At 39.6% G+C, this 21,008-nt stretch overlaps 2 protein-coding genes across 11 annotated transcripts in view; one reads left to right on the top strand and one right to left on the bottom strand.

Annotated features, from left to right (window-relative positions):
* KDM1B (lysine demethylase 1B) overlaps positions 1 to 11,278 on the top strand; it is a 55,856-nt gene extending 44,578 nt beyond the window's left edge. For 8 of the 9 annotated variants that reach the window (XM_060163601.1, XM_060163602.1, XM_060163594.1 and 5 more), the window contains 5 exons: positions 1,227 to 1,343; positions 2,064 to 2,189; positions 3,100 to 3,222; positions 5,005 to 5,157; positions 9,315 to 11,278. In XM_060163601.1, the coding sequence (XP_060019584.1) occupies positions 1,227 to 1,343; positions 2,064 to 2,189; positions 3,100 to 3,222; positions 5,005 to 5,157; positions 9,315 to 9,398 (603 nt within the window). In that variant the 3' untranslated portion in view covers positions 9,399 to 11,278. The remainder of the gene's footprint in view (positions 1 to 1,226; positions 1,344 to 2,063; positions 2,190 to 3,099; positions 3,223 to 5,004; positions 5,158 to 9,314) is intronic. The other variant, XM_060163603.1, reaches the window with a different exon arrangement.
* A 361-nt stretch (positions 11,279 to 11,639) lies between these two features.
* The window catches only part of DEK (DEK proto-oncogene), a 30,104-nt gene continuing 20,735 nt past the window's right edge, over positions 11,640 to 21,008 (bottom strand). For both annotated transcript variants that reach the window (XM_060163592.1, XM_060163593.1), the window contains 4 exons: positions 18,426 to 18,561; positions 17,973 to 18,121; positions 13,888 to 13,956; positions 11,640 to 13,205 (listed from right to left, as the gene is read on the bottom strand). In XM_060163592.1, the coding sequence (XP_060019575.1) occupies positions 13,194 to 13,205; positions 13,888 to 13,956; positions 17,973 to 18,121; positions 18,426 to 18,561 (366 nt within the window). In that variant the 3' untranslated portion in view covers positions 11,640 to 13,193. The remainder of the gene's footprint in view (positions 13,206 to 13,887; positions 13,957 to 17,972; positions 18,122 to 18,425; positions 18,562 to 21,008) is intronic.

The following is a 21,008-nucleotide window of genomic DNA, read 5'->3' as shown; positions in this document are numbered from 1 at the left end:
CCGGCTCTTTGGTGGGGCTAATGGAGGACTCAAACGCCAAGGAGTACTTCCCAGAACTTCCACTGCCAGTGTCCTTGTCCTCATGGTGAGCCACAGCCACCCCCCGCCTCTGCAGGAGACCCTCCAACACTAGCAGGTAGGTCTGGTTCAGTCTCCTATGGGGTCACTGCTCCTTTCCCTGGGTCCCGATGAGCACACTACTTTGCATGTGCCCTCCAAGAGTGGAATCTCTGTTTCCCCCAGTCCTGTTGGAGTCCTGCAGTCAAATCCCGCTAGCCCTCAAAGTCTGATTCTCTAGAAATTCCTCCTCCCATTGCTGGACCCCAGGTTGGGAAGCCTGACGTGGGGCTCAGAACCTTCACTCCAGTGGGTGGACTTCTGTGGTATAAGTGCTCTCCAGTTTGTGAGTCACCCACCCAGCAGTTATGGGATTTGATTTTATTGTGATTGCACCCCTCCTACCGTCTCACTTCAGCTTCTCCTCTGTCTTTGGATGTGGGGTATCTTTTTTGGTGAGTTCTAGTGTCTTCCTGTCGATGATTGTCCAGCAGATGGTTCACCAGAAATTTCTTGATTGTATGGAGAGACAGCAGCTCTCTTTGATGGTCTGGTTTTGTGAGTTGTTCTTGGAGGCTCTAAATGATTTCTTAAACTAGTTGAAAACCTGCAATAAATTGTTTCCTCCTTAAAAAAAAAAAGGTATGTGGCTTTACATGATTATAGTAATCCCTAATGTTTGTGATGTGCTTTGCCATTTATGAAGCATACTGATGTATATTGTAAGAGTTTTAGTTTTAAGCATATCCCCAATCCTTTAAGGTTAGTAGGGCAGGTATTACCTTGGCCACGCATTAGAAAGCGTCAGGAATGATACACAAAATCTGGTTCTCCTGACTCTGTATTTAGGGCTATTTCCTCTTACAGCATTGCTTTTCAGGATTGAGATCTGCTGACTCTTCTTACCCAGGGTTATTAATGCATCAAAACCTTAATGCAGATTCCTCCATATGAATGTTGCTTCTGCTCAGCCAGTCCACTCTTGTGCAGTGAACAGCCTGCACCACTGTACATGGCGGTTATTCTTCTTACCAGTGTAACAACATAGGATGTTGATAATCTCATGACTGGCAATAAAAGGCGGGGGGGGCAGATTTTCCTGGAAATGAACCCACTGAGTATTAGATTCAGTTGCTGTTTGTATGTTAACTGTTCATTATTTCCCACAGGTGTTAGTCACTGTGCCCCTGGCCTTACTGCAGAAAGGTTCCCTTCAGTTTAATCCACCGTTGTCAGACAAGAAGATGAAGGCTATCAACAGCTTAGGTGCAGGCATCATTGAAAAGGTAACTGAATTACTTAAGCCTCAAAACTAGAGAGATGAGTATCAGATGACAGGGGTTCCTTAACTTCTGATATTGGGAAGCAGCAGGTAATTTTTGAATCCAAATCAAATTCGAAGATTTCCTTTTCCTTTGAGTAATTGTTCATGAAGAATATAAAAGGATATTAACAAAACAAAAAGAGGAGAGCTGGCTAAGGTCTGCAAGTTTTGATTTTAGGAGAATAACTCTTGTTATTCAGAATTTGAACTGGGTATATAAATAAGCAATTCTTTTTTTTTTTTTTCTGCTTTCCATGTCTACCCTGCACTCATTAGCCCCAGTGACGAGAGTGTTTTATACTTCCTTTGCCTTGAAAAGCTCCTTTAGCAGAATCTCTCAGCGCTACAGTAGATACCAGCAGACCTATGATTAGTAAGAATTTATCTCATGGACGTAAGGTTCAAGATGCTCTGCATCTTCAGATTAGCCTAGAGGCTGTCAGTGGTTCCCACCATTATCTGTGGGAGTACAGGACTGAGTGGCATAAAAAGCCAGATGGTCACAAAGAGAACAAAGGAGGTTAGGAGAATGGAAAGGGAATATTTAGAAATGTTTGAGTTTTTTGAGCATCTTTTTTTTTTTTTAATGGAAGTATGTAAGAGCTATAGGTGGCTTCTTAGAGATTGCTGTACTTTTGATTTCAAGAAGCTGTTAACCACCTTTCTCTTGCTCGCTTTCCAGATTGCCTTGCAATTTCCCTATAGATTTTGGGACAGTAAAGTTCAAGGGGCTGACTTTTTTGGTCACGTTCCTCCTAGTGCCAGCAAGCGAGGGCTTTTTGCCGTGTTCTATGACATGGATCCCCAGGTAAAATCATTGGTGGAATGTGGTGTGAATTCCCTGATTACAGTTTAGAATTTGGTTTGGTAACTACTCGTGTGTCCAGCCCAGGAGCTAATGGACATTGTGGACGCTCCAGATGTCTGTTTATATGCTGGGGGGACACTTGGATGGGACATTTTCCTGTAGGAAAAGAGCCCCAATATCTGCCGTATTTTCTTAAAGTACTAATATTGCCTCCTGGGACATGAATTTGTTGCCGTGGAAATGTGTTATTTCAGGCTGATGGAAGGATTCCTCTTAGGGAGAATTGGTGTCAGCACAGTAACGAGTGGTACTTGAAATGTACTCCCCAAGAGTCCGCCAGGGAGCCCTGGTTAGGGGTGGGATATGCCTGGCGCAGGTGAGGGCAGGTCTGGGAGTCGGTAGATGTGATTGGTGGGGCAAGGAAGACGAGGGGAGGACATACCTGGGGCTTTGCAAGTGACAGTTGTGGTGATGTCCTGCCAAAGAATCACAGTTGTTTTTCCTCCTGCCTCTTTGTTCCAAGACACTTTATCTTCAAAGGTTCCACGTGGGAGCCAAGGGCAAAATGTCCTTACTGTTTGAGAAGGTTTTTTCCCATTATTTGACCGGCAGACTTCCTTTCTCAATGTCTTTCTACTTATTCTAAAACAAGTTCTTAGAAGGGAAAAGCCAAGAGAACCCGGAATTTGATATTTACATGACTTCCGGAGTTTTTCCAGCAGGGAACAATAAAATGCGTAAATGAATAATGAGTATGTGTGGCCTGGGTGATGGAAAGGAGGCTACAGGACAGTAGGAAATGGTGACATTTGATGTGAGAATGAGGTCCTTCTCTGTTTGGAACTGTGCGTCTGGAGACTTTGGTGCCCGAAGTCCAAAGTGTAAAGTGCTTTTCCCGTCACGTGTCCAGAAGCAGCACAGCGTGTTGATGTCGGTGATCGCGGGGGAGGCGGTGGCGGCCGTCAAGAGCCTGGAGGACAAGCAGGTGCTGCAGCAGTGCATGGCCACCCTGCGCGAGCTCTTCAAGGAGCAGGTCAGACACACCTCTTTGAAAAGAGAAAGACTAGCCGCATAGCACAGGGAGATCAGCTCGGTGCTTTGTGACCACCTAGGGGGGTGGGATGGGGAGGTGGAGGGAGGGAGACGCAAGAGGGAGGGGATATGGGGATATACGTAGGTGTACAGCTGATTCACTTTGTTATACAGCAGAAACTAATGCAACATTGTAAAGCAATTATACTCCAATAAAGATGTTAAAAAAAAAAGAGAGAGAAAGACACCCTTGCTGCTAACTTCACTCTTTGGAGTGGTTTGAACCCAAAGCTAATCCGTCAATACCAGACATGAAGGGGCTTGAGGCAGTGGACCACATTCTTCTTATTTCTTTCAGTATCCAACTTGCCACTTAAGTACCTGGATTAGTTTGCTCAGGCCGCCATAACAAAATGCCACAAACTGGGTAGTTCAAGCAACAGGAATTTATTTTCTCACAATTCTGGAGGCTAGAAGTCCAAGATCAAGGTGTCGCCAGATCAAGGGGTTGGTTTCTCCTGAGGCCTCGCTCCTTGGCTCCCAGATGGCTGCCTTCCCCGTGTCCTCACATGGGCGCGGCTCTGTCTCTTGTCTGTGTTCTAATCCTCTCTGCTTAGAAGGACACCTGTCACACTGGATTAAGGTCCACCCTAATGATCCCATTTTGACTCAATTACCTCGTCAAAGGCCGCATCTCAAGTACAGTCACGTTCTGAGGTACTGGGGGTTAGGGTTTCATCATCTGAATTTTGGGGGGACACAGTGCAGCCCATAATAGTACCCCATTCCTCCTTTTACATGATTGCCTTCCTCCCTTTTGTCTCACATCAGGCACACCCCCATTCTTTCCTAAGGAGGTAAAAGGCTCAGCATTTTCCACAGATTCTGTATTGACCCAAACCCTAGCAAGCTTTGACGACAGTTTTCCAATCAAAGGGACATTGTCCAGAATTTTCTGTACCCCGCAGCGAGTCTGTTCTCTCCCTTTTCTCCAAGAAGCTTAAGGTTCTTTCTAGTTGCCAGTTTACTAAATCTCACAATCTCTGGAGAGTATAAATGGCGTGCCATGTAACTTTTTCAAATAAAGGAGGAGAAGTACAAAGAAATGAAAATGCCTCAAATGTTACATACATTCAAGAGAGGGGGGCCCTCGGGGTATTGCGTATTTTACATGATGTGATTCTATCTCACAGTAGTTCTTATTAGCTTGGGGCTTTTGTTCAAAAATTTGTTTCCAAATCAGTTATTTGGAACTTAACACAGGCTCCGTAGAAATCTATTTCATGGTGGCTCTTGGCAGAGGTCAGCCTAGAAAATTATTTGAAACGTAAAGTGAAACCTAACCTGTGTAGCTGCTTTGTGGAGAAGCCTGTTGAGAATTCCAGTTAGAGGTCCTAAGACCCTGCCTGTCCCTTTCCTCCTCTGGTCCAGCGCGTTTCAGGCGATGGGAAGGGGAATGCCTGGACTCTTAGCCGTTGGTGATGGCCCCTGGTAGGTGGGAGAAAGCATCTCTGGCAGAAGGATAAAGTGTTAAAGTGAGGAGATGTGTGTGTGCTGGGGAAGGTCAGAGAGATGGGGCAGCGAAAGAGGAAAATGCACAGAGACGGCGCCTGGGCAGAGCAGCAAGGGGGCTGGAGGGTCATGCTGAGAACTGCTGTCTCAGAATGCTACAGGGATTAACTTACTTTCTAGATGGAGGAAGAACTGTAATTTTATACATTGGGTTGCATCAAGTCTAAGTCCCTTCTTGATCCCGTTTTCCAATTCCTTCTACTTGACACAGGAAGTCCCAGATCCCACGAAGTATTTCGTCACCCGGTGGAGCACAGACCCCTGGATCCAGATGGCATACAGCTTCGTGAAGACAGGGGGCAGTGGTGAGGCCTACGACATCCTTGCTGAGGAAATACAAGGAACCATCTTTTTTGCTGGCGAGGTGTGTACGGGGACTCCGACCCCGATTGCTTTCATTTTGATCACTTGCTTTTAATTAAAGTGATCTATGTCCAGAGTTTAAAAGTAACATCAAATGCCGTCAAAAGTCTTACGGCAACAAGCCCCAGGTACCCTGACAGCACCCTCCTCAAACTCCCCGAGCAGCCTTTTTTTTTTTTTCCCCGAGCAGCCATTTTTAACTCTTTCTCCTGTTTCTTCTGGAATTTACTTCATGCTTTAAGTTTTTTTGGGTTTTTTTGGGTTTTTTTTTGCGGTACGCGGGCCTCTCACTGTTGTGGCCTCTCCCGTTGCGGAGCACAGGCTCCGGCCGCGCAGGCTCAGCGGCCATGGCTCAGGGCCCCAGCCGCTCTGCGGCATGTGGGATCTTCCCGGACCGGGGCACGAACCCGCGTCCCCTGCATCGTCAGGCGGACTCTCAACCACTGCGCCACCAGGGAAGCCCTGCTTTAAGATTTTTATACTGTTGTCTTCTGATTTAAGAAGTTAGACGTATCTCCCGACTTCCTATCAGGTTAAAGGTTTAGCCCACCCTGGTTTTTTCACACTTTTCACTAAATTGGTGTCAGTGCTTATATGGTGTGGCTGCTTACTGCTGAGCCAGGAAGGAAGGCGTTCACTGATTCCTTTCTTACACAGCTGTTTTCTCTTCGGTCATAATGGCCTCTTTTTTCACTAGCTTAATTCTTTTTATACCACTCCTTAAGCCTCCCCACTCCTTTTTTTTTTTGGCCACGTTGTATGCACGACTCTTAGTTCCCAGACCAGGGATGGAACTTGTGTCCCCTGCAGTGGAAGCACAGAGTCTTAACCACTGGACCGCCAGGAAATTCCAAAGCCTCCCCCTTCTTGAGTCATCTCTAATTCACAGTTGAATCCCTCTGGCCGGCCTGTAGGTTCTGTTTCTCAAAGCCCCCTTTCCTGGCATCTTCCCTCTGCTCCAGGCTGCACTGATTGATCCCAGGGACCCCTGCAGAGCTGTCCTCCCAGCACTCCTCCTTACCACTTTCCAGGCTTGGGGTTCTTATTTCCTAGATCCCTCTCTTTTTTCTTTTTTTTAATATTTATTTTTAAAATTGTGGCAAACAACACATAACAAAATTTACCACCTTAACTATCTTCAAGTGTCCAGTTAAGTGGCGTTAAATACATCCACACTGTTGTACAACCATTGCTACCATCCATCTCCGGGACATTTTTATACTGCAGAACCAAAACTGTGTACAACTCCCCCTCCCCCAGCTCCCAGAAAACACCATTCAACTTACTGTCTGTCTCTCTGAATTTGTTCTAGGTCCCTCATCATATAAGTGGAATCATAATAGAGTATTTGTCCTTTTGTGACTGGCTAATATCGCTTAGCATAATGCCCTCAAGTTTCATCCATGTTGTGGCATGTGTCAGAATATCCTTCTTTTTTAAGACTGAGTAATATTCCATTATATGCACCTATCACATTTAGTTTGTTCATCTGTCATGGACACCTGAGTTGCTTCTGTCTTTTTTGGCTATTGTGAATAATGCTGCTGTGAACCTGGGTGTACAAATATTTCTTCGAGAACCTGCTTTCAGTTATTTTGGGTGTATACCCAGAAGTGGAATTGCTGCATCATATATTAGTTCTGTTTTTTAGTTTTTTGAGGAACCACCACTCTTTTCCACAGCAGCTGCACCACTTTACCTTCCCACCAACAGCACACAAGGGTTCCAGTTTCTCCACATCCTCGGCAACACTTACTATTTTCTATTTTTTTATGATGGCTGTCCTAATGGGTGTGAGGTCAGCCTTTCTTCTTTCTTGATTTACTTCTGTTGAGAAATGTTTTGCGGTTCTAATTCCTAATCCTTTCTGTGCCATTTTTTTGCATTCCTTATAATCTTGGAGCTCATGTCCTTCATCCTCTAGATTTTTTTTACTCTGCTCATTTCATTCCTACAATTTTTCTCTTATTTCTAGATCTTCTATTTCATATATTGGAACTGTTGAATTGATTCTAATCTTCTTTGCTGTTACTCTTTGCTGTTTTTTATATTCTAACCCTTGAGTCGATTTTTTAAACTTTGGCTCCTTTACGAGTACTTTCTTGTTCTAAGATTATTCCTTTTTGGTAGCATTTTCTTCTTGCTTCGTAACTTGTTCCTTACATGGCTCCTGAGTTCCTATTTTGTTTACTTTAGCTTTTGCCTCCCATATGTCCGAATGTCCAGTCCTTGACTGTTCAGATTTGAGTGAGGCACTTTTTAAAAAGCCAACTGAAGGTTCCAGCAAGCTTGTCAGCTGGAGGTTGGGGGCCCAAACATCAGGATCTATCTATAGCTCTTTTCTCTTAGTTTCTCGTTTGCATGATAGAGGCTCACCTCCTGGCATTCTGGGAACTCGAAGCCTCACTCTTAGTTATATTTAATTGCATTTTGTTTGGCACCTCACCCCTGCCCTGTACCTCAGAACTCCTGGGGGTTGCAGTAGGGGGAGTGGGGAACCTGATGAGGGACCAAATTGCTCTTCAAATTCTTTTTATTTTTTATTCGTTTTGGCCATGTTGCATCTTCATTGTTGCGCATGGGCTTTCTCTAGTTGCATCTAGTGGGGGGCTACTCTTCATTGCAGTGCGTGGGCTTCTCATTGCCGTGGCTTCTCTTGTTGTGGAGTACAAGCTTGAGAGCACAGGCTCAGTAGTTGTGGCTCAGTAGTTGTAGGCTCAGTAGTTGTGTTTCTTAGTTGCTCAGCAGCACGTGGGATCTTCCCGGACCAGGGATGGCACCTGTGTTGCCTGCATTGGCAGGATTCTTAACCACCAGGGAAGTCCCGCTCTTCATAGTCTTTTAAACCAGTCCTCAGTTTTTCACCCTTGCCAAGCCTCTGCCTCCATGATGGCACCAATGGCTGAGATTTATGAAGGATTTTTCAGGGTGAATTGGTTTCCCTTTGCTATCTCCCACCCCCCCACACACACATCCACCCAGTTTAGCAGAATAAATGAATTCTCAGCACTCTTTGATCTGCCTTCATACTTTGTATATTATAGTTTGGGATTATACAGGTCTTCCTGGTTCATCTAAAATAGTGTTTTTAATTTTTTCGCTTCAGGGTTTTTGAATTTTTACAGAAGAATGCAATTTTAAAAACAGCTGTCTTTGATTCCTCCTTGGCCTGTGAAAAGCCAACTTTGTAGGAACAGAGCATAATGGTTACATTCCAGGCAACAGCTGTGAACTGCTTCCAAGAGATGGCCCTATTAGACTAATGTGCCGAAGGGTCATGAACAGGGTTTGGAAGTTTTTGACTTTCCTTTGCTGCTTTGATACAGTTGTTACCTCATCTTCTTATAAAAGCCATTTCTTTGAAGTTTCTGTCACTGTGACTTCCCCCCCTCCCCCCGTAGCTGTATTCCTACTGACCTCCTGGTCATTCCCCCATTTATTAAAGTCTTTGGCACCTGGATGTTTTCCATTCATCAGTTTAGGTGACATGGAACCTAAATTAGTTCACGTGGAACTTCATCTGTTTCTTATCCTCCCTTTTCTGTGACCTACTCGACTCCCATTTCAGCTACTCTTCCCCATAACCACATCCCAGACCTTGTCTTTAATATCTAACGGTCATGAATTCAAGTTTCCTGTCCTCCTGGTTTGCTTATTCTGTTCCCACTGTAACCTCCTTGAAAGTGAGGTTCTCCTGTTGACAGTCCTCACCTTTTGTCTTTTCCCTTCCTGTTGAACTGATCTAACCTTGGAGTAACCCAACTCTTTCTGTTATACCCATCTAGCAAAACTCCAGCCGTGGATGAACTGTGATTTACTTTTTGTGCTTGTTTTACTTATCACTGATTTTAACAACTAAGATTGTCTGATGGGAGGGGACTGTGTCTTATTATCCTTAACTGCAGCACCTGGCACACATAGACAATATCTTAATGAATGTCACACAGTATTTCACGGGAGCACTGACTATATCATAGAATAAATTTGGTGAAACATGGTGCTATGGATGGGTGAGTAGAGTGTTCATGTGAGCACACAGAAGCGACAACAGTCTTTATTTTAGGAGGATCAGAGAAAGTGTAAGTTTGTATTTACCTTTTGATTTTCATCTAAATTCTTTATACATGATCTCAAATTATACAATTTTTTTTTTTACAGGCAACAAACAGGCATTTTCCACAAACTGTTACAGGGGCATATTTGAGTGGTGTTCGAGAAGCAAGTAAGATTGCGGCATTTTAAACAGAATTTATCTGGACCCAGCTTTCTTCTCCCAAATGGGAGAGTCTGAAAAACATGTTAAACCTCACTTTGATAAAGTCAAACAAAAAATCCTCTCTGGGTAGCAAAACTGAAATGTTCTAAGGTGGCATGGTAATGTAAACCCATTTTACCACTCTGAAAGCACTAGCCCCAAGAATCCTTCTGTAAGCACTTATATTTAATGGCATTTTCCATAGGTCTGACTAGCACTAAATCTTCCGGATCTCAGAATAAGGCAGAATATAACCTTAAATTAAGACCTTGGATATGATCCTTCCATGGTTGGAGATTCCCTTTAAATCTGACATTTTTTTGGCTGACCAATTTTCACACATTGAGAAACCAAGTCAATCAAGCAGGATTAAAAAAAAAAAAAAGCCATGTACTTTTCCTCTATGACAATTTATCAGTATCTTTGCCAATGAGCCTTAAGAGTTTTATGTAGCTCCAATATTGAGCTTTTACTTAAAATTTAGATAGAAATCTTTCCGTTTTGAATACAGCACAAACTCTTCAGTCAAAGGTAAATGAAACTTCTATTTTATATTGTACATATTTCTTCCCATTGGGTGTTCAAAAGAAATTTAAATTCAGGTATCTTTTATAAAAAAAATTTTAGATTTGTGCACTCATTGGCAAAACAGCAAAATTTTCAGTTCCTTCAACAGTACATGTTATTGTATCACTGAGAACTGGGAAGAGCTAGTGTGGTCTTCATACTTTAGACATAGAATATGGCTATTTTTCTTAGTCATGTTTGGGTGGATGGCACACTTTAAATAGCTTCAATTTTGGCAACCACTTGCAGAAGGATCTTGTCAGAATAATTAAGCCTCTCCCCACTGCCTCTTTTTAAAATAACTGATTACATCTCTAGGAATATTTTTTATAGAATTACGTTTTCAGTATTCCATAGGCAGGTCCACTGGAAAACTGCAGAAAAATGTGTAATATCCTGGTAAATATTACACATTTTATAAGCCATATCTTAAAAGCCTGAGTACATGGTAAATATTTACTTTTTCCTTCTTTCACTCATGACAAGAAAAAATAAACATTGATTTCAGGGTCTTCAGGATGCCCATCTTGCCAGGAAACTTCAGTTTACAGGTTAGAAATATGGGTAATTTATGTGCTTTTGTTTTAAAAAGTCTTTGAATAATTCTTTCAATATATTGGTCAGCTTAAAAAAGGACTCAAAATGACTTTAAAACCACTTTTCAAAATATTAGGTATTTCTAAAATTTAAAGTCAGCTTATAAGTAGAAATCGTATTTTATAGAAAGAACATACGGTGAACTTTAGACAGAGCTGAGACACACCTCCCTCCCCAGCAAAGTATTCTACAACTGAAAGAAAGCAAATAGCAGTATATTGGTTTCAAGGTTAACACAGGAAAATGTTGATATTTAGGTTATCTGATGAGACTCATTGGTACTGATTGGGAAGTATTCTGTTTTCAAGTGTTTTATGTATTAAAATGTTAAAAGAATAGCATGTGTCGAGTGATAAATGCAAAATATTTTAAGGTGAAATGGTTCACAGTACATTACTACTTTAGTTTCTGGGCACTTAAACTTGTACAGTGCTATAAGCAAACAAGGGGAAAACCTACCTAAATAAAGTATGGTAAATTTTTTTTAAAAACCCCTCATTTCCTGTCTCAAGTGACATCAACTAACATTTTGTTCTTTAAAGAACCACGGTACCTTTTTTTTCTTGAGTTATTTGAGTATGTTTTTCACTGCTGTCTGAAGATTTTGTAATTGAGTAGCAGTGAATATACACAATGTTTGAACTGCAGACTGTGAACCGCTGATTGTGTAAAACTGCTTAATAAAACTTGTTTTTCAAATACACTGTGCACTGTAGTGGTGAATGCACACTCTTAAGCAGATACGTCTTCACCACAAACTTTCACATACACCAAATCAATCCCCTCAACCTCTAAACCCTCTTTAGACTTTTTAGGTCATAGGCATTACTGCATATCCCTTTCAAGTAAATGGTCACGCATAATTGTTAACTTTGATCAACTTAGTTTCATGAGAGCACTTCAAGTTTTCCCTAGGGATTTCTTTGTAATGTATTTAATTCAAAGTAAAATCAGTCAGTTACCACTGACGAGCACTCCAAATTATATAGGCTATGGGGCTAAATCCATTTAAAAATCTCTATTCTGAAATATATGTTAAAACATCAAATGCAAAGAGACAGAGGTGGTGATTTATTATTTTTATTGACAAGGTTTATAGGAACAAATTAAATATTTAAAACCAAATGCCAATTATTAAGTCTCATTTAGTTGTTTATTCCATTAATTTGTATTAAGTACACCTTTCTCTAATGTCTTAATAACTTTATCAAGAAACAAGTCAAACCTGTGAAAACACCTGTTAACAGTCAACATATCAATTTTATATATTTCTGTTCTATGATGCAAAGATATTTTAAACACTCAATGGTTTATCAAAGGCCTAATTCTTGTATAAGCAGCATGTTTTATTTTAAAATTAAGAGATAATTTAATAAACCGATTAAGACAGTTAAGTTAAAAGACAAAATTAGTCTCATTCAGGAGTGGTCCATACGTTGATCACCTAGAATCCTAATTCGCCAAAATTTAAAGCCTAACACCCCTGATTCCACAAATACATTAAGTTTCTTTAATGTTAAAAATAAGTCTGTTATCACTTGAGAAATACTTTGTCAGATACCCACTACTGTCTACACATTATCTTAATCTGGAATTACAACTGGTACTTTCACCATAATTATAAACGTGGCCAGGTTTCCTGTAAATATCAGCATTTTATATGGGCAAAAGCAGTTAATAAAAATCAGTTCATTTATTATAAGCAAAATGTGCTTCTGCTTAATCCAACTCTCCCAAATTTTTGAAGTTTTGATGTGTTGATTTTGGTCTATCCTCACTATAAAATGTATCTACAGACACTGTTGCAGGGTTAACACTAAAACTATAAATTGATGACACTTCCAAGGCAAAGCAGAGAACTATATGTTCCTTCAGTATTTTCTTCACTGAATTCTGACTTTCACTGCTCCGTCATACCATCTGGCTGAACACTGACGTTTCATAGTTTATAATAACTGTAAAGATACGTACTTATATGAGTTTAAAAATTGATCTGCACAAAAGAAATAAAAAAACTTTATATACAACAAATTCGTTTTTAAAAATACAAAAATAACATCTGTCACTCTTGTCATGCTGACAATTTGACATATATACACATGCAGGAGAAAAGTTCTGATTCAGTCATCTGGACGGCTGAAGCTTGTATATTTTTAATATGATGAACACACACTGAGCTTTCACACTGACAGATGTGTATTCAAAATATTTCATATGCTAAATACTGCAATAGTCTCTGCATGTATAAATGCCAGTTATGATCGTTTCTGTTCTACGATTAAAAGTATGTCTTAAGCTAATATTGCGCGCACACTAAAAACTACAACAGTTCAAGAATCTATACTCTTATATAAAGAAATCCAAAATGTACAAAATACAACTATAAAAGCAAGGGACAATTACTGCCATGCAAAAATTTAAACTAAAAACTGCATAGAAATGCAATTTAAAATGGCAAACGCAAATTCACCTAACACTCAAGATAAAAAGGTCAGAAGGAAGTTCTACCAACACAATGCTTGCAAAGATTTAGAAAAGGAAATACATTCTCTTTGCTGGTATAATGGTATAAATCAGATCTTTAAATCCATGGGTACAGGTCATCTGTTTCTGTCCTCTTAAGAAATTAGCTGTAATGAAAGAGAAACGTTATTTCCTCATACCCAACATACAACAGTTGGAACACATAAAACCTCATTTTATTTTTTTTTTGTGGTACGCGGGCCTCTCACCGCTGTGGCCTCTCCCGCTGCGGAGCACAGGCCCCGGACGTGCAGGCCCAGCAGCCATGGCTCATGGGTCCAGCCGCTCCGCGGCACATGGGATCCTCCCGGACCGGGGCTGGGGCACGAACCCGTATCCCCTGCATCGGCAGGTGAACTCTCAACCACTGAGCCACCAGGAAAGCGCTCATTTTATTTTTTAACTTCTATTTTACTACTGTGACCTTGGGAAATCAGCTGGGATCAATATAAGACTACAGCTACTGTTGATCTTCTCCTGCCTTTAACTGGTGGACAGAAAGGAACATGTGCTCAAGTGGTTGTATGAACTCTGAGATGCCCAGCTACCCATGTACAATGAACCCACATCTTCATCTGAGGCCAGGTTTTGTCACTAATGTTCAAACTTTATTTTTAAGCTCTAAAATGGGAATGAAAATAACTATCTTTCCCATTTTGAGGAAATCTGAGCATCACGTGATATTTAGTGACATAAATATTTTGAAAAATACGCAGTATTTGATACATGTAATTTCTTTTGTCTTATAAGTCCAAAATGATCCAAGTTCGAAAAGTTGGATATAGTTACCTCTTTAACAGTTGTTTTTATGAACTCTTTTCTTTCAGTTAAGTCATAAGCAGGATAATTTTCATATACCTATAGTGAAAAGGAAAAACAATGTTAAAAGTAGATTTAAAAATCCAATAATATTCTCTATCTTTGGATAATGAAGAAATGTGTGCCATGGACAAGAGCTGCATGTACGTTTGAATAGTACGTTCTAACCACGAGTGGTTCACCATGTAGCATTCTACAACAAATGAGTAGTTTCAATAATACTGTATATAGAGCAGTAAACTAGCATGAAAACATTCTCAGTGTTTTATAAAAGTGGGAGTTTCAGTTGAACTAACAATAAACATGGATGAGGAAAACTTCTAGATAGACCTTAGGTTAAATGGATTAAATTCTTTATATTGGTAGGTTATCTATCAGATATTTTAGGTATCCTCTTATTTTTTCTGTTACATCATCTTAACACTACTTATGATTGCTGAACTTCAACTCTAATGAATTTCAGCCCCCAGAGCATTGCTCAATCCCCTCCCCAAAGCTGCATCACTGAGATCCAGTTGCATCACTGAGTCCTCCACTCCTAAATTTTTACTCTCTAAATTTTCCAACTTGATACCTGCTGCTTGGCTTCACAATGACTTCTGGTCCTGAACTGCTATATACACCAAGCTGGCTTCACTCCTATTGTCTAATTCAAGGTCAGCAAGTGTTTTCTGTAGAGGGCTAGACAGTAAATGATTTCAGCTATCCAGTGACAGTTTCCGTCACAACTACTCAATTATGTCATTGTAGCATAAAAGCTACCATAGACAACACTTAAAGGGATGGGTGTATGTCTGTGTTACAAAGGCCCACAGGCTATAGTTTGCCAACCTCTGCAAATATAGTCAATCATTTACATTACTCTAATTGTTTGCCCTTTGTTCTTTCTCTGTAAAACTCCAACCCTTAATTGGTCTAACTACCAACTTTTATATGGTTAAATTCTGAAAATGTAACAAATGCGAAAATGTAACAAATTTGAAAAGAATGGTTCCATTTTATCAACTATACTTGAATAAAGTTAAAAAAAAAATGGTCCCACTTGGTACTCAACGTCAAAGCCTCCCTAGAAATCCCAAGGATTTCTAATCAGGTCCCCCTTTACATTCTCATCAGTGGCAATTTCATCCCCTTATTCAAGTGTCCCACACTCCTGCTCTCAGCCAAGAAGCCATTACTATGAATTCCTTCAACTTCCTGACGTGCCTGTTCTCCTCCAGTTCATTTGTGTCTGGATTCATCAACAGTCCTGTTTCCTCTACCTCTGCAGGGACCCAACACTCATTGCTCCTGTACCTTCATCTTCTTTCCCAGAATTGTCCCTTAGCCTAACGCATGCTTCCACTCCCCTCTGACCTTAAAAAGTATTTTATCAACTTGTATCTTCCCCCAATTTAACTACTAAATCAGAAGCTTTCACTTTCCTCACTATTAATTCCCAGTCCCAGGGACAACCCTGGCATTTACCACCCTTCAAAACTGCTATTATGTGAACAACTGTCTCTTAATTGCTGAGTCCAAAAAAAACCCTTACGTTCTTCTCACCTGACCTCTCCATGTTATTAACAATCCCCTTAAAATTACACAAATGTATTCACAAAACTCATTCAAATGAACAGAACTAGTCTCCCTTCAATCTTCCTTCCAGTCTGCCCTTGTTCCTCTCCCCTAAAGGAAACCAGTTATCAATTTGCTGTGTATTCTTCCAGACCTTTAAAAATGAGTTTATATACAAACATATAAATATATCAATGGCAATATAGTTTTTCTGTATTTACACAAATAGGGAAATACCTCTGTTTTAAAAATCTGACAATACCTGGAAGGTTTTCCATGTTCTTTTGAACTGCTACACAGTTCATATTCCAAAAATATGGATGTACAGTTTAAACATTTTCCTACTGATGGCCATTTAGGTTGTTTCTGACTTTTCAGTATTACAGACACGCTTAACATTACTGAAATCATTTTGTGCAGGTGTGACTATGTCTTTAGGATACAGACCTAGAAACGGAATTGCTGGGTTAGAGGGTATTTGCCATTTAAATTTTAATATACTACCTAATTATTCGCCAAAGTTATTACAACTTAAAGGATGAGAGTACGTTTCCCTATTCCATTGCCAACCTTGAAAACTGTTAATCTTTATAAAGATTTTGTTAAAGCTAATAAGCAAAAGTATTTCCTTTTGATTTCTATCTTCCTCATTAGTAGGGAAGGTTAATGTTTTCACGTTTACAGGTTAATGTTTTCTGTGACCTGACTTTCCACAGCCATTGTCCAATGTCCCATGTAAGTTAATTACCTTTTCTTAGGCAGGGAACTACCCCTCCTCCCTGCCCCTTCTTGAAACTCTCCTCGCTTGGCTTTTACAGCACTATTCTCTCTGGCCTTCCTTCTACTACTGACTCTACAATTTCTTACATTTTGTAGGAATTACTTCCCAACTCTGATGATAATGGTCTCCAGGTCTGTCCTTTGCCTTTCTCATCCTTTACCTTCTTCTCTAGGCCACCTTATCTTCTGGTTTTAACTCCCAGCAATATCCTAGTCTAGATTTCTCTCCTACCTTGGAGAATTACAATGTTCACCATTTCTCCCACTTGGATGTTTCAAATACTCCATCTTCAAATGTCTAGAACAAAACTCATCTTTTCCTCAAGAGGTAGCCTTTTGTTCTACTCCCTATTATGATTAATGCACCCAAGCCCTTACACCCACACGGAGCAACCTGTGATCAGGCTCTCGATTTCAGACTTGGATTACGGCAGCCCTGTAACTCTGATTATGATGTAAAGGTTTCTCTTGACTCTTGTCTCATTCTTCACCAGTCCGTTCTTCTTGATGTGTCTAGGATGACCCTTAAAAAATAAAAATCTTTTTTTTTTTTTTTAAGAGTCATCCTAGACTGCTCCTGCCAAATACCTTTCAATAACCTACCCTGCCTCCCAATTCCTCATTAGCTTCAAGGAGAAAAATCAAACTCTGTAACAACACATATAAAATCTGCAGAATTCTTTAGTATTCTCTCCTTCTGTGAACTTCTGTGAAGAATTCCTTCCAACTCTAGTCTTCAGCCAAATTAAACTAATGACTATTCCTTGCAAATTAAACTAATGATTATTCCTCGCAGTCATTACGTGTCATGTTTTATGTGAATGTGTTGATGTTCCTCAATTGTATGAAAGCTGAAGCTCTAAGACCTCTTCCAAGATGCCTTTTCAGACTCCCCCAACCCCCATTCCCAAGCAGGTACCCTCTGTTCTGTGGTGGTGTGGCACCCTCTGTACTCTTCTAACACAGCTCTCACACACTGTACTAAGTGACTAAAACAGCTGCCTCTTTCTACCCACTAGATTACACAAGACCCCGAAGCCAAATAATGGCTTCTCCTGCTCCCCCTCTAACATCTATCCCAGTGCCTGATATGTAGCAGAGGCTCAGCGAATGCTGAATAAGAAAAACAGTATGTCTTAAAAAGGTAAAGAATATTCCACCTTTGGTACATTTCAAATTTTAATTTCATTTTACCGTAAGAAACTAGATTTTAAAACCTTCCAATTTTGGTCTACAGTATGGAATCGCTACAGAATCATATTCAAGACTAGATCATTTCATTTCCTGAGAAGCATCAGAAGAACTTAAGAGAAGTTTGAGCTAAGAACCTAATCTGTAACATCTCATTTATCATAGTAATATTGAAAATATGGTGGTCCACAAGATCCTGCTTATTTAAACTAACATAATCTAGGGGTGCATCAATAAAAATAGTTGCTAGATCAGGAAAAGAACATCTACGGAGTTTGAAATGTATTACCTTAACTTTACTCACTGTATACATTCAAATGTTATTTACGAAATGACTCCAATAGGGCAGGTTTTGACTATTTTACTGAAAGTGGTATCCCAGCACCTGTAAGAATACCTGGCATGTGGTAGTTCAATAAATATTTGTTCAATGAATGAATGCACATAAGAATCTAGCTTCCAAGTGAGGGATGGGTGAAAGAATTTTTCAAACAGAAGCAAAATGATCTCAGCATTTGTCCAATTACCTCTTTGCAAATCTGTTTCATTGTGACTTCCTCCAAGTTAGCACTGGCCAATAATTTCTTTACTGTTTCCTTTAACTCTTCATCTGTAGGAGGCTTCTTCAATTTTTTAATTAAAGGTTCATCATCTGAACTATCCTCAGATTCACTTTCTAAAAGTAAGACATTTTATGACATGAAAATAAATTTTTCTTATAAAGCAAAGTAAATTAATATTCAAGACACATTAGGAAGAATTCTCTAAGTATTCATCAGATCCTTGAAAAGGTATTAGATTAAAAAATTAAAAACTAAAACACTGGTATACTATTTTCCCCCCTCAAATGTTCCTCAGAGTTTACCTATTTTCCACACATGCTTAAAAACTGTATTATAAGAAAACAAAACAAAAAAATCTGTATTATAGCATATAATGTATATCTTTAGGCTGCTGAAAATGTGTCATTTCTAACATACCTTTTTTGGAACTATTTTGATTCTTCTTGGTGGTACTGCTATCTGCCTTCTTAACATTAGCACTTTTTACAGACTTTTTACTTTTAGAAGTGGCTTTCTGTTTGGGTTTTTCTCTTTTGGATGTCTTTTTTGGTGGCTGTTGGAAAGAAAAACAAAGTACATACACTGATGAGAGATTACCTGCGATCCCTCTACTCCTCCACACCCCTCAACAATATTAGAGAAAATTAATGTGTTCAATATCACCAATGAAAAATTATTACTAATTATTAATTTTTGAGATGACTAATACACTCAATGAACTTAATTTTATCCCAACACGAGACTAGTCAGGTGAGGTCAAGAATCAAACATTAAAATTACTAGGTGCTCACATTTATTACACACTATAGATAGAAAACTGTCTACCCCTCCCTTAACTAAGGTCTACCCCATCAGACCTTAATCTTGAAAAAAACTCTAAAATATAGGTACTATTAATATTCTGTTATTTATTGTCAGTCTCTCCCAACTAAAAGGTAAGTTCCATGAGGACATGGATTTTTTTGACCTTTTTGTTTTCACTGACATATCCCTAACTCCTATAACAGTGCATGGTGCAAAGGAGCTGCTCAAAAACTATTTATAAATGTATGAGGAAACGAAGGCTCAGAGAGGTTTTGTCCAGTCACATAATAAAATAAAGAAGTGAGATTCAAATAGATCTGACTCCAGAACTTGTTTTCTTAAACACTAACTCACAGATAATAAAATAAAAGCAAAGTATACACATACGGTTAGATTAAAATGACAAAATTATCGTTCACTGTAACTTTGTCTTAAGCAGAGTCTATGAAATTAGGAAACGTTAATTCATTAATATTCCTGAAGGTAAAAGTACCTGTATATAAGGCAAGTACCTCAAGATAACTTAAAATCTCATCTTTACACACCAAAAACACCGCAAATCACTTTTGACAGAATGTTTCTCCAAATGTTTTATACTCTGAATTTCAGATTATCATCAAAATTCAACCTTTTTTTTTTTAAGGACAGAGACATTATGTTGAACGTAAAGAAAAATTAAAGTACATAGACCAACCTGTTCTAAACTTAGGTGGGCTCAAGCTATTTCTAAGTGAAGTTCATTGGATTTTAGTGCTTGTCTTTCCTTTTGCTACACTGCCATCCACTGTACATATTTACTTAAGTATAGTATCACCCTACACTACCTCAATAATACACTGTTGGCCGGAAACTAGCTAACCTATCTAGTTTAACTGCGACTAAAAAAATGGATTTAAGCAGCGTCAAAGGGCCAACATGCTTCTAAAAATAAAGTCTATAAGCTTCACCTATGGATTTTTGCTATTTAGAGGCCATTTATACTTTTTTCCTAATTCTCAGGTGGTCCAGACACGGGGGTTGCCGGAAAGGCATCAATGGTTCATCAATTTTCTATGACTAACCTGAACTAAGTTTTAAGTTTACTAAGCATCCACTTAATTCCTAAGAACCACACGAGGCTCTGAAAGGAAATACTAAAACTTCATAAGTTCTGTTGATGCACTTAATACACAGAATAATGACTATTATATATCACTCATCAGTCAAAGGTTAATAAAATCTGGACCTGCGGGTCATTCAAATATTTTATAATAAACTTAAGTTATTACAGAAAGCATGGTGGGGGGTGAGGAAGGGAGAGCAACAATGTTATAAGCATTACCACTTGATCCCCATTCAAATCAGAGAGTTAGAATCAGATGATTAAAATACTTTCAGAGCCTTTAAAGGCCAGGGTATAAGGTAAAATTTTAGAAAGAACACACACTATGGTGCCATTTTTAAACCTGCATTTGGGAGTAGTAATAATTGGATAAAGCATAAAACTGTGCAGTGATAAATAAAGCATAATCAAGCCATCTCCATAAAATGTTACTATTGGGGCTTCCCTGGTGGCGCAGTGGTTGAGAGTCTGCCTGCCAATGCAGGGGACACGGGTTCGAGCCCTGGTCTGGGAAGGTCCCACATGCCGCGGAGCAACTGGGCCCGTGAGCCATGGCCGCTGAGCCTGCATATCTGGAGCCTGTGCTCCACAACAAGAGAGGCCGCGACAGTGAGAGGCCCGTGCAGAGCGATGAAGAGTGGTCCCCGCTCGCCGCAACTAGAGAAAGCCCTCGCACAGAAACAAAGACCCAACACAGCCAAATAAATAAATAAATAAATAAAATTTTTAAAAAATGTTACAATTGGACAAACAAAAAAAATTAAAGCTAAGCTTCTTTCTATATTTAAATCTTCTAAAAGGGAGAGTGTTCTACAGTTTTTTAAAAGGACAACTAGCCTATTATCATCTATTAACAAAAAGGTTGCAAACATACTGTCAGAAGTACTATAGAAGATACAAACTAATAGATAAGAGTGTAGGCTCTGGAGGCAAGCTGCCTAGTTTCAAATTCTAGACCTAGTACATCTCTGGACCCTAGTTCCCTTGTTTATAAAATGAGGGAAATCATAGTACTCAGTCTTAGGGGGAGTAAGTACATTAATACACAAAAGTACTTTTAATGGTGCTGGGCACAGAGGAAACAATAAATATTA

Source organism: Lagenorhynchus albirostris, chromosome 10 (genome assembly GCF_949774975.1).
Source record: "Lagenorhynchus albirostris chromosome 10, mLagAlb1.1, whole genome shotgun sequence".
NCBI lineage: Eukaryota > Metazoa > Chordata > Mammalia > Artiodactyla > Delphinidae > Lagenorhynchus > Lagenorhynchus albirostris.
Note: the sequence above shows the minus strand (reverse complement) of the source record. Positions and strands in the feature narration are given on the sequence as shown.